The sequence below is a fragment of the Panicum virgatum genome, chromosome 6K (genome assembly GCF_016808335.1).
Source record: "Panicum virgatum strain AP13 chromosome 6K, P.virgatum_v5, whole genome shotgun sequence".
Taxonomy (NCBI): Eukaryota; Viridiplantae; Streptophyta; class Magnoliopsida; order Poales; family Poaceae; genus Panicum; species Panicum virgatum.
In genome coordinates this window covers 1,100,772-1,113,416 of record NC_053141.1, presented here as the reverse complement: position 1 = coordinate 1,113,416, position 12,645 = coordinate 1,100,772, and the positions used below count along the sequence as shown (strand labels likewise).

At 44.9% G+C, this 12,645-nt stretch overlaps 1 protein-coding gene and 1 long non-coding RNA gene across 2 annotated transcripts; both read left to right on the top strand.

Annotated features, from left to right (window-relative positions):
- The first annotated feature begins 3,792 nt into the window (after nucleotides 1-3,792).
- On the top strand, nucleotides 3,793-6,125 carry LOC120713839. The gene is made up of 2 exons (XR_005691297.1): nucleotides 3,793-4,156; nucleotides 5,679-6,125. It is a non-coding gene; the product is annotated as an uncharacterized LOC120713839 (long non-coding RNA).
- Nucleotides 6,126-9,532: 3,407 nt separating this feature from the next.
- Nucleotides 9,533-11,049, top strand: LOC120713838 (transcription factor HEC2-like). The gene has a single exon (XM_039999822.1). The coding sequence runs from the start codon at nucleotides 9,799-9,801 to the stop codon at nucleotides 10,798-10,800; it is 1,002 nt and encodes a 333-aa protein (XP_039855756.1). The 5' UTR covers nucleotides 9,533-9,798; the 3' UTR covers nucleotides 10,801-11,049.
- The last annotated feature ends 1,596 nt before the right edge of the window (nucleotides 11,050-12,645 follow it).

Here is a 12,645-nt window from a genome sequence, read left to right as displayed (position 1 = left end):
GTCGCACGGCCCGCACGGGCCTACATACGGCCCTGGGATTTATGCATGTAGACAGAGAAGCTAGGCCGAAAGCAAGCAAGACTGCGCATATGTGTACGAGATGCGATTTTTATCCTTGTTGTTTGGTGCCTGTCCTAATTGCAAGGTGTATGCATGGTATGCAGCACTGTCAGGCAGATGCAGGGAGGCATATGCTTTCTTTGCAGGCATGCACACCACCGGTCAGTGGAGTTGGCTACGTGATGAGAAATTTTGGAACTTTCCTAGCAGAAGCGTCGGCTTAAAAAGGGCATATAAATTACTGTTTATTTGCTCTGCTTTTGTGTGCTTACAAACTAATAATGAACAACCAGATTATTCTTCTTTGTTGGCAACAATTACTGTTCTTCCCATACCACCTTTAATTCCACTGAAGGAAACGGCAGTGTATATAGTATTACACAAAGGTTTTGAGGTATACATATATAATTGAACAAGTTAGCTTCCGTGTGTTGACCTTTAGAAGATTTTTTTTGAAAGATACCTTTTAGAAGATTTTGGTGTTGGTTATGCCTTGCATATGCTTGTGCTAAACAAGACCAAGTTTACAAATTAATGCATGTGATGCTATAGGATACAAAATAGCTATGTGGTTAAAACTTCTTAATCTTTTTGATCCCTCCTTCGAAACTGATATTTCCTTTTTCTCATAAAAAGAATCATTTGTCGATAAGAAATAAAATTAATCTATTGCTCTAAAAATTATGAAATATATATGAAATTGTGAACCTAGCAGTACATACATTTGATACATTAAAGTTATGTAATTTCACTAAGTATAGGCCAAAATGTACAAATTAAAGTTTGACTTTTCTGAAATAAAATAGTACACCATGTATCTTTAGGAGTTGTGATAGATCATTGTGCTGTGTTGATACAACATGCACTATTCCTCGCCCCCCATGCATACAGGTACCTAACCCTTACTTTCCATTTCAGGAATAAAGGTGTAGGATATATTAAACAAAGATTTGAGAGGTAATTGAATAAGTTAGCTTCTGTTGACCTTTATTAGAAGGTTTGTATAGTATTATTACTTTGCCTTGTGCTAGTGCTAAACAAGGAGAAGGCAGCAAGTGGCATCTGTGTGGGGTGAGTTGGCTGCCAAGGATACCTCCATTTCTGGGGGGGGGGGGGGGTTCCTTCCAACTTGATTATATCTCTTGTTGAAACTTTGGCCTGCCTCCCGGCAGAAATATACATCAATATCTTCTGTCTTAGTAAACTGTCTTTCTGCTTCCTGTCTTAATAGTTTATATGATGCATCCATGTGCAGAGATATCCACAGAAAACTGAGCTCACTAGATGCTGCCCCAGAGACATGTATACAGTCTAGCTAGTATATATGCACAATCTAGCTAGGTAGCTAGCTGGGTACATATAATAATGCTGCATGCTGGGTGCCATGTGATGATGCCCAAGCTAACTCGGGATTGTGTTTCCTAGATTCCAACTTGCAAGATGCAATATAATGCATAGGCACTGGGCGTTGCTGTAACATCAACAACAAAAGGGAGAAGGTAAAAAAAAAAAGAGGAATCCAACAACACGTATCTAGCTAGTTCTGTCAAGAATATGTGTCAGTACATCATCTCAAACACAATGGATACAAATTTTATTCTGTACATCACACTGGCCTGCTCTTAATTTGCATTTGTATGTGCCTGGCTAGGTATGGACATGTAGCAACGTTTATTTCCCCCATTCATACATACAATGGCCTACATACACATTTATTGCTACAAAATAAAGTAATACAATGTCCTCTAAGAAAGAAAACAGATATATATATATATATATATATATATATATATATATATATATATATATATATATATATAGTATACTGTGCTAGAATTGAATGTAAGCAATTCAATGGCCACAAATGGTGTGTGTGTGTACATCACAGATCCAGATTCTCCTTCTTTCCCATATATACCAAGCTGAAAGTAGTTAACATGTAATGGAGAAGCTAGGCGAGAAAGGCAGAGGAGAAAAGAAGAATACTGTACTGTAGCTAGGGCAAGTAGGGTTTCATGCACCGAGCTGCTTTGTTCAAAAGGAGCTAGCTAGCTCGCCTTAAAAGAGGCAAATGAGAACTAACCAGAGCTTTTTTTTTCCTTTTAGAGAAAGCAGCAGGTACGTGTGCGTTTGCGATGTAGATCAAATCAAAGTCGAACAACAGTAACTAATCTAGGGATTATTGCATACTACTGGATTGGATAGATAGATGATGCATGCATCTCGGTCTTTACAAGACACATTGCTGAAGCAGAGATGATGGCGTACGTGTCGGCTATTTGTGCTGAAGCAGTGACGGTGCTGCATGCCCTGTTGACTTGACTACACCTTAGCTTACTTCGTTGCACACAGCTGCGTGCTGACAAGTAGTGCAGCTGCATGCTGCGATGGGGATCAGATTAAACTAATGCTATGACCCTGCGATCGATGCAGCAGAGAGGCAGGTGGATTATTTTTGTATACATACAGATGATGCATGTTCGATCTGTATGCATGCATGTCATCTCAGATGCAGAAGCTAGCTTAGAGAAGAACCTTGCTAACTGGGCTGTGATGGCCACGTTTGTCTTGATTCCAAATTGCTCTGTCGTCCAGCGCTTTGAAACTAGCTAGCTAGATACCATCATCATCACATATATATCCTAATCCTTGTAATAAGTATTGCCTGCATCTCCCTACAGGATAACACTAATTGTTATTTTAGTTAACTGATGGTCAAGTGGTTAATTAGTTATTCATATATTGATGTATTTTCCCAAAGCAGTTGAAGCATATGCATAAATCATGAAATAATCAGTACTAGCTAGATGGTCAATTATTCAATTGGAAATTAAGCTCCCATCCATCATAGGATTTGTTAGGTTAGCATGCATGTATGTACTGTACAGTCCTTGAATATGTCATTGTTAAAGTTTGTTTCCATTTGAGGAAACAGCTAGCTGCTACCTAGCAGATTGCATCTGATCCATTGATAGATATATAAGAGAGCAGGAGATCATTGCATATGCATTTTCAATGCAATTAATAAGCCAGCAGTCTTGTGTTTAAGACAAATGAACCTATATTTTTTCTCTCTCTGTTGTTGCTACTATTATTACTATATATGTAATTATTCCAAAGTTTCGGGGGGTACATACATGGGAGAATCTGCAGCTCACAGGACATTTGATAATGTTGGCCATGCATGCATGGAGCAGAATCTTTGCATTGTCCATTGCCAAGCTAGTAGATATACTCTATATACTATACACTATGGAGATTGAAGCCTGGGAGCAACCGGTTGTCCAGGGAACGCCACGTGCCCCCGCGGAAGGAGTCGCGCGACGCGGCCCGTGGATTTGCCGCAACCGCCTTTCCTCTCCTTCCGTGGGGCCCAGCGGACCTGTCTTCACGAGACGCCGCCGCTTCTCCCTCCTCCCCTTTTCGGTTTCGCGTGCGGCTCGTGGAGGCGGTGTGGGGTTTGGGAAGTGAGGGCGGCTCCGGCGGAGGAACCCGCCGGCGGGGACCCCAGCGGCGGTGAGCCGAGCCGCCGGCCCGTCCGGCGCTGCCGTACTCCCGACGCGCTCCAGCCGGAACGCGAAGATTCCCCTACGTTGCCTCTGTTCTCTCCGTTCTTGCGGTAAGCCTCAGATCTGTGTGATTCTCTGAGCTTTGAATCCATCAGATTGTGCGCTTCTTCTCCCATTTGCTGCTGATGCTTGCGTTGCTGCTCTTTGCATCCGCTGCGTGCCTTCCTCGAAGCCTGGGAGCAACCGGTTGTCCAGGGAACGCCACGTGCCCCCGCGGAAGGAGTCGCGCGACGCGGCCCGTGGATTTGCCGCAACTGCCTTTCCTCTCCTTCCAGTGGGACCTAGCGGACCTGTCTTCACGAGGCGCCGCCGCTTCTCCCTCCTCCCCTTTTCGGTTTTGCGTGTGGCTCGTGGAGGCGGTGTGGTGTTTGGGAAGTGAGGGCGGCTCCGGCGGAGGAACCCGCCGGCGGGGACCCCAGCGGTGGTGCGCCGAGCCGCCGGCCTGTCCGGCGCTGCCATACTCCCGGCGCGCCCCATCCGGAACGCGAAGATTCCCCTACGTTGCCTCTGTTCTCTCCGTTCTTGCGGTAAGCCTCAGATCTGTGCGATTCTCTGAGCTTTGAGTCCATCGGATTGTGCGCTTCGGATTGTGCTGATGCTTGCGTTGCTGCTCTTTGCATCCGCTACGTGCCTTCCTCTCTTGGCTGGTGTTCTTCGCTCCGTATCTGTGCGTGACCTCACAGTCCTCTACATTGTGCGGTTCTTCTCCTATTTGCTACTGGTGCTTGTATTTTGTTTTTCTCCAAATCGATCCCTGCAGCTGCACTGCTCCTTCGGCGGTTCGTCGCGGTTACCATCTCGCCGTCCCGCCTCTAGATTCCGCGCCGATGCATTTTCCTCCTCTTCCCTCTCGCCGAGATTCTTCATCCTCTCCGCCATTCCTAATGCTTGGGCTGGGAACTCGACTGCCTCCCTCAAAGAAATCGACTCCTCTGCTCCCTCCAGTTCACGGCGTCAATCCTGTCGTCCCTACTCCATTGCCTGACCGTGACGCCTCACCCCCATCACATCCGCAGCCATGTCTCCATGCCCGACAGTGGTGCCACGTGGTACCATGCTCCCTGCATCCCTGCCCGAGTTCATTGACGCCGCAGCCCGCAGGTGGATCCCCAACATGCCTGCGCACCAGGATCAGGAACATGACCAAGAAGCCTAGCCATATCGGCACTGTCGCCATCCTTGCTGTAGCCGCCGCCATCAGTGGAGGCATGTTCGTGGGGCAAATCACAAATATGAAACAACAATAATGCTGCAAATCTGTGTGCGCTCTGCCACCTCTACACTTCTTCTTTTCAATACCATGATCACTCATTTGGAGTTATTTTCACCTCAACAAGTATACCTTTGATTCTGAACCTTCCCAGGATTGCTTGCCTGTTGCCTTCATATATTGTCAAATTGACCGTTCCCCACCTTGACATTGAAGGCCTGATGCAATATTTCGTCTTTGGTTTCACTGAATAGTCACCTGCTCTTGGATATATTCTTTTGGTAAGATTGTTTGCCGATTTGGGATTCAGGGATTGTAGTAAGGTAGAGAAGCCTCGACCCTAAGTGGTATTGTTTTCTATTTCAAAATATTATTTCTCACCATTCAATAAACAAAGATCCATGGAAAAAACACCATATTATAAAAAGGTAGCTTGGAATCTACACAACCTTTTTAGATTATTCAATATCAATAATTAGCTTAGTCCTTCAATTCTGTTCAGTAATAGAGGAAGCCATTTTGATAAAAGCTACTGTTCAAATAGTCTTTTTGGTTGTCTTCAAAGTTTTCAGTCTGTGTTCTGTTTTCTAGATTTGCATAACTTGGCAAACAGAGGTAGAGGTACATGATCTATATTCTTGCACTCATGCTTTGGATTTCTTCGCCAAACAGCGATACTAAATCTGAATGCCTATTCAGAATTTCAAATTGCCTATGGACTATGTGATACCTTCAGTGTCCCTTATCATGTCCAGCTAGCAGACATTTCAAAAGATACAAGATCACTTACAAGTTTACTCCCTGACAATCTGAAGCTGTATTTTGTTTTTTCATTTCAGCTAAGGCTTCTGTCCGTGAACGTGGTTAGGTGGGACTCAACACAAAATAAGTATGACCTTTGCTAACATAATGGGGTTGAGGAAAGATCCGGTACCAAAACTTAGAATTTCTCTCTTTTAAAATGTATGTGATTGTGTACAAGACAAATGGAAGCACATGGAAGGTCATCATTATGGTTGAATCGTTCTTGAGGTGCTTTTGTGCTGTTGGACTTTGGTCACGAGTTAAGCTATTTGCAATCCGAGGTAGGTTCTGAAATAGGGATGTTAGGATCATTCAGGTAGATAAGTTCATTGTAATCAATTCGTATTCTTTGTTAAGACAAACAAGTATATGTGTTGCACTTGCATGATGTTGATCCTCCATCCTCCCAACCCCATATTGTCGGTGGAAACTTTAAGTTTATTTCTGTAGTTTGTAATCCCAAAAATGGTGTTCCTGGTTAACTACAGGTTGTACTTGCAGACATATATACATGTCTACATGGTAAGCGCAACTAAATGCACATATTGGCATGCGCGACCGCTCGGGGCGCGGCGGTAGCGCTCCTGCCATCCTAGTGTAGCACTATGGAGCATGCAATGCATGGGCGGCACTTGAAAGAGAAACGAAAGCATGGTGATTGATTAAATTAGCATGGAGATACATGGTGGCTAATAAGCAGCAACCTATGTGTAGGAAGCAACTGCCTGTCTACCCGAGGAGGGAAGGTGCACATTGGCTGAAGCAGGAAACCTAGGAATTCAATGCTCTCCTGCTTGCATTCGTCATCATCGTTCCCACACACATTCATCATCAGGTGCATCACCTCGTCTTGTCCACAAGAAACATGCATGCAAGTTCATGCTCTCATTCAATATTGTCCGAGCGAGTATATAGAAAAGAAAACTCATGATATGTCAGGTGTCATCGATTCGATGGATGGGTTGAGTAGTAAATGCCTACAATATCTTGCATTGCATGGGTCCGTTCAAGCGAGAAAATTAAACTTGAAAATTAGGCGCTCCACGAGCTGAGAGGTAATTCGGTAAGAATTTAAAAATAAAATTGAACTGGATGAAAGATCCTTCATGGGGTAGCAGGGTGTGGGGGTGGGACAAATTCCGAACGGCGTGTCATAAATGGTAGAGATCTACTTTGTACCATGAGCAAATGAGAACAAGGGCCTTGTTTGGTTGCGTTAGAAATCTAGCACGCACATTTTCCGAAAAAAAAATCTCGCATGCATAAAGCACTAAATGAAGTCAATTTGCAAAACCTTTTTAGGGATGGGTGTAACTTTTCGCGACGAATCTAATGACAGTAATTAATCGATGATTTGCTACACTGATGCTACAGTAACCATCCTCTAATCGTGCGGTCAAAGGCCTCATTAGATTCTTTAGAGTCATTAGCGCGGGGTTTTAAAGTTGGTTTTATAAACTGACTTTGTTTGACACTATAATTAGCGGTCAAAGTTATTACTATTTACTAGCGCTACACAAGCAAACAAGGCCAAGGAAGAGAGACGAAGGAAGCCCGCGGAAAGGAGGAGAGTACAGAGGAGGAAGAAAGAATACAGGTAGCTAGCAGCAGGGTGAGGAGAGAGAGAGACTGACCTAGGGATGCGTGAAATAAAGCCTGCAGGAGCTTCACGAGGGTGCAGGCAAGCAGGGCAGGGGGGAGAGCGATCGATGCCTGCCTGCCTGCCTGGCTGAGAGTCTCTCTCTCCTGTTTCTCTGTCTTTTTTGATTGAAACTGCTAGTGTACTCGCACCCACATCAGCCTTGCATATGCATGCGTCCTCTGTCTTCTTCCTCCTGCTGTGCTGCACCCCCGGCCGGCCGGACGATCATCATTATTCTATTGCTCTGCATCACCATTGCCATATTTAGTAACCACCGTATCCATCATGGCTGATGGCCTCACCTTCAGGCTTCACTTCACCCCAGCCCGGCCGGCCAGCGCCCTACTTTACTACAGTACTATTACCACACCTCGGGAGCCTACCACTCTACTCTACTCTACTCTACCTTGGATCTCCGTCCTCCTCCGACCTGACCCCCATCTATCCACCTTTCTTCATTCTGCAATAAACGCAATGGATATGACGATGATGATATTTATATCAAGGGGAGACATTTCTACCATGCAATGGAGACAAGAAACTTGTGATATAGATTCACTAGGGAAATTTAGAATCAAGATATGTAGTTTTTGCTATGTGATTAGGTCAAGATTTGAATTGAACTGATCGATGCATGCAACTCAGCCGGTACACTATATATCAGGGCTAGATGTCGCGAGTTCGAATCAAGCCGGGTGCAATTAAATAAAATAATTACAGTCAACTCCTATTTTTATGTTTGAGACATGAGGAAGCAAAGATGTGGCTCAAGAATATGTCGCTAAAATGATTTTAAGTCACTCCCTATGTTTGAAATTATATATAAGGCTTATTTCGATTTATCAGGACAATACCTTTGATCAACAGTTATACAAGAAATTAATGTTTCATATTTATCATACAAAAGTAACGCATATGGTTTAATACAAATAATGTAATGACATAAAGATATGTGTTACAGAAGTCATGCATGTAGAAGTCCCAACAACAATGGCAGCTAACCATTGCTTTATTTGCTATTTTTGTTATTCAGGGCCTAGCTACCTACACAGTGCTAGCTGTAGCTCCTAGCTGACGGTGGTCAAAGATAGTTGGCAACAAAAAGAAATGAAAAAAAAGTGAGAGGAACCAAACAAAGATCTGCCCTCGAGAATCCTGATGGCGAGTAGTATATAGAGTTTACAGAAACTTATAACTGTCCATGATTGTGCTAAAAGAGATTACACCGAAAACCATAGCATATGTAGTAGGACAAGCCCAAGCTAGCTATATAGGTAAAGATAGCAAGGGACAACAACAGCTACTCTATTTTTATATACATACTAGTATATATATAGTGTATATATATATATATATATGCAAATTAGCTAGCTAGTGACTAACTGTCAAGGCATATATATATATATATATATATATATATATATATATATATATATATATAGAGAGAGAGAGAGAGACCTAGATGTTGAGGCAAACTTTGCCCCACCCTCTCTAAGCATGCAATGCACATAGCCCCTGATCGATGTGCAGCTAGCACCATGACAAGGTTGCAAGTTCTATCTCTCCAGCTCCTTGCTGCCTCTGCCCTTAACCTTTCTCGCTCTATTTATCTGGCTGTGCTTTTCTCTCATAGCAAATCAGCACCAGCCACCAGCCACCAGCCACCAGCCAGTAAACAATATTTTTCTCTCACGGTAAATCAGCACCAGCCACTTAAGGCCTTGTTTGGTTCCAAGACTTTTTTCATAAGTCCCTATCACATCAAAAGAAATCTTACTATTTTATAGTATTAAATAAAATCTGTTTATAAATATTTTTTGACAGCTGAGTGCTAATTCGCGAGACGAATCTAATGAGCCTAATTAATTCATAATTTGTTAAAGTGGTGCTACAGTAACCATCCGCTAATCATAGAATAATATACCTCATTAGATTCGTCTCGCAATTTAGCCCCAGGGTTCTGCAGTTAGTTTTATAATTAATCTTTATTTAATACTTCTAAATACTAAAAAGTTCCAGGGACTTAAAAAAATCCCTAGAATCAAACAAGGCCTTATCCACAGGAAGCCAAACAGAGCGGAGTCCTTAAAAAAAAAGGAACTTGCACTACTACCATATGTAGTAGCACAATGCTAGCATCTCTTGCACATGACATTATTTATCTCCTCAAGCCAGCAGCAGCCTGCCTTCTCCTTCCTTAGCTTCGTCCACCTCTTGCTCATCTCTCCCTCTCTCTCTCTCGCTCCTCCCCTCCCCATTCCCCTATAAAGCCTTCACTTACGCGACCACTCATGGGCTCTCTTCTCTCTCTGAGACAGCATCAGCAGCTTCCTCTTGCTATAGCTAGCTAGGTTGTAGCCGGCCGGCCCTGGCCCTGGCCCTGGTCTGGCCACACACAGCTCTGCATCACTTGGGAGGAGCTCCTTGCTTGCAACTGTGTGCTAGCTCGCTGTTGCTCCTGCCGCCAAGCCGCCAAGGCCAAGCTGCTGCTCTGTGAGTGGCCGCCGGCCGGCATGGACAACATCACTCACAACTCGAGCAGCAGCAGCTCATGGGATTTGGACATGAGCCTCGGCAGCCACCACCACCCCCTCCTCTTCGACAGCCACACCAACCCGGCGCCGCCGCCGCCGCCATTACCGTTCCATCTCTCCACCACCTCCCATCACCACCACCACCCTCCTCCGCACCACCACCACCACCATCTAGATCCTTCCCCGTCTTCCTCCCTCTTCCCGCCGCCGCACCACCACCGCCTCCACCACCTCGGCCTCGACATCGAGCCCTCCCCCCACCACCGGCACCACCATGAGTACGAGCAGCATCAGCAGGAGCCCGCCGGCCACCACGAGCAGGAGGAGATGAGGCAGCAGCAGCAGGAGGCCGGCGTGGCCCAGGACGAGCGCGGCGGCGGCGGCGAGGACGTGGAGGAGGAGCTCGGCGCCATGAAGGAGATGATGTACCGGATCGCCGCCATGCAGCCGGTGGACATCGACCCGGCCACCATCAAGAAGCCGCGGCGGCGCAACGTGCGCATCAGCGAGGACCCCCAGAGCGTGGCGGCGCGGCACCGGCGCGAGCGGATCAGCGAGCGCATCCGCATCCTGCAGCGCCTCGTCCCGGGGGGCACCAAGATGGACACCGCCTCCATGCTCGACGAGGCCATCCGCTACATCAAGTTCCTCAAGCGCCAGGTGCAGGAGCTCCAGCACCAGCCGCCGCCGCCGCAGCAGCAGCAATACCCGGCCGCCGCCGCCGCCGCCGCCGCCGGCGGCGGCGGCGTAGCAGCAGCCGGGCCCAGCACCTCCGTCGTGGGCCCGCCGGGGCGACCCGGCGGCGGGCCGTTCCTCCCGTTGGGTCCCGGGCCGCTCATCGACTGGGCCGGGCTGGTGAGGCCCGTGGATATCCACGGGCCGACATCGTCGTCGTCCTCGTCGTCGATGGGCAGCGCACACGCGGCCCTGGGCTTCGGGTTCAGCAGCGCCGGCCAGAGCAGCCATGGTGGAATGCACTGATGATGATGATCTATCGAGCTAGGGGAAAGGAAGCTTGATTAGCTTGCTTGTAGCAGCTAGCGGATTAACTAGGAATCGTGGATGATGGATGGATTATTTGGTGGATGATGGATCATGGATACCATGACGTACTAGAGAGGTAATTTTGATTTGATCTTTAATTTGATTTTTCTAGCTGTGTGATCGATCGAGGGTAGCTAGTGTATGTCTTCTCTTCTCTGGTGTTAATCCATGCCATGTTTTATGAAAGTAAACTAATTAATAAGTTTAACTAGGGTTTGTATGGGTGCCAATTAATTGTTTTTTGAACTTAAGCCAATTAATTTTACCACCATGTCTCTTCATCATCAGTTCAGGCAGCAAGGGGTTCTCTCTCTGTTTTTTTTTGGTACTGCTGTTCTTTAACCTTTTAATTCCCCCCTGAATGCTCATCATCTGGAAGTTAAAATTTCAATCAAGGAATTGAGCCGAAATTATTAGTATATAAAATTGTCCGATCATGCATGATGTTGTGCTGTGTCGTCGTTGTACTAGCTTTGCTGGCTTGCGTGTAGTGTCATGGTGGCAATCCATCCAAACCTGCAGTCACAGGCTTGTTGACCCAGTACTCCGTACAATACTATACCGGTTGAGCATGTGATGGATGGATGGATCAGAGTCGTCGATGCAGAGATGCATACATTTATTGAATTGAATTGGCCAATCGGTTACTGGTCAGCAGTTTGTTACTAAGTACTTTTTGCATTTTAATTGGGTCTTGCAAAAGAAAAGATTCCTGCATTTATTTTTAAGTTTTGTTTGAATTCAGAATGTACAATTTTTTTCACTGAAATTTATATGTATAATGAACTCAAAATTCTATAAGAAGTTATCTGTACAAGCTAAGGGTGAGAATGAAGAGAGGGAGTAGTAGTAGATAGGAGGGAATGAATTATTGGTGCAAGGAATTCAGTGCCATGATCAGTCATGAGTGGTGAGGTGCTGAATTCTATGCATCAGAGGGCAAAATAAAAATATTTCAGATTTGGGGTTGGAGAGAGTCCCCAGAGAGGATCGGACGGACAGTGCGGCCAAACCAACCAACGAAAAGCTGTGTCAAGTGTGACGACCCCTATCGTCTACCTATAGCATGATGTCTAGTGTATCACGCTTCGCTCAGCAGCCTAGAGTAGTAGCCTGCAGCGTACTGATTCTTAGCATGGAAAAAAGAGACAATATTTTGTGTTTTTTCTTATCAAACTCTAGTGCCTTTAGCTCTGGCAAAAATTCCTTTACATCCGTATACATGTTAGCTCTAGGAATGCAATGCAGTGCAATGTTTTTTTGGTTTTGCCAGTATCTTTATTTATATGTTTTATGCTTAATTGGATTAGAAACTGATCATTAACTACTTTTGACCGAAATTATTTCATGTGAACTGTGATGCAGTGATGTCAATTCATATAATTTTTGTGGAGATTTTGTTTATTATTTGTATTATCAGTGTAGATAATCGTGGCCAATAGATTTATCCATATCAAAAAAGTTTGCATGTACATCACCATTGTACATCACTGCTTGTACATACCGGTGGTTCTTTGCATACTATGCAGTACACAGTACATGCACCATGCTAATTAATGTATAATTTGGTATTACAAGCCTATTTTTTTATTTGTAGTTTTAACCTTCTATTCATCTACAATGGTATGCTTTTGTTAATACCACTAGTAGAACTTGAAGGATCTGAAGCATAAAATCATTAGATTTTTTCCCTCTTGATATTTGACATTTTCTGACATGATATTATGTTTGTGAATTACCAAATACTCCTAAAGCCCAATTATTCCCTCCCCTTTGCATTGT

Coding starts and splice junctions, on each gene's coding strand:
- LOC120713838 (XM_039999822.1), top strand. CDS start 9,799: ATGGACAACATCACTCACAACTCGAGCAGCAGCAGCTCATGGGATTTG.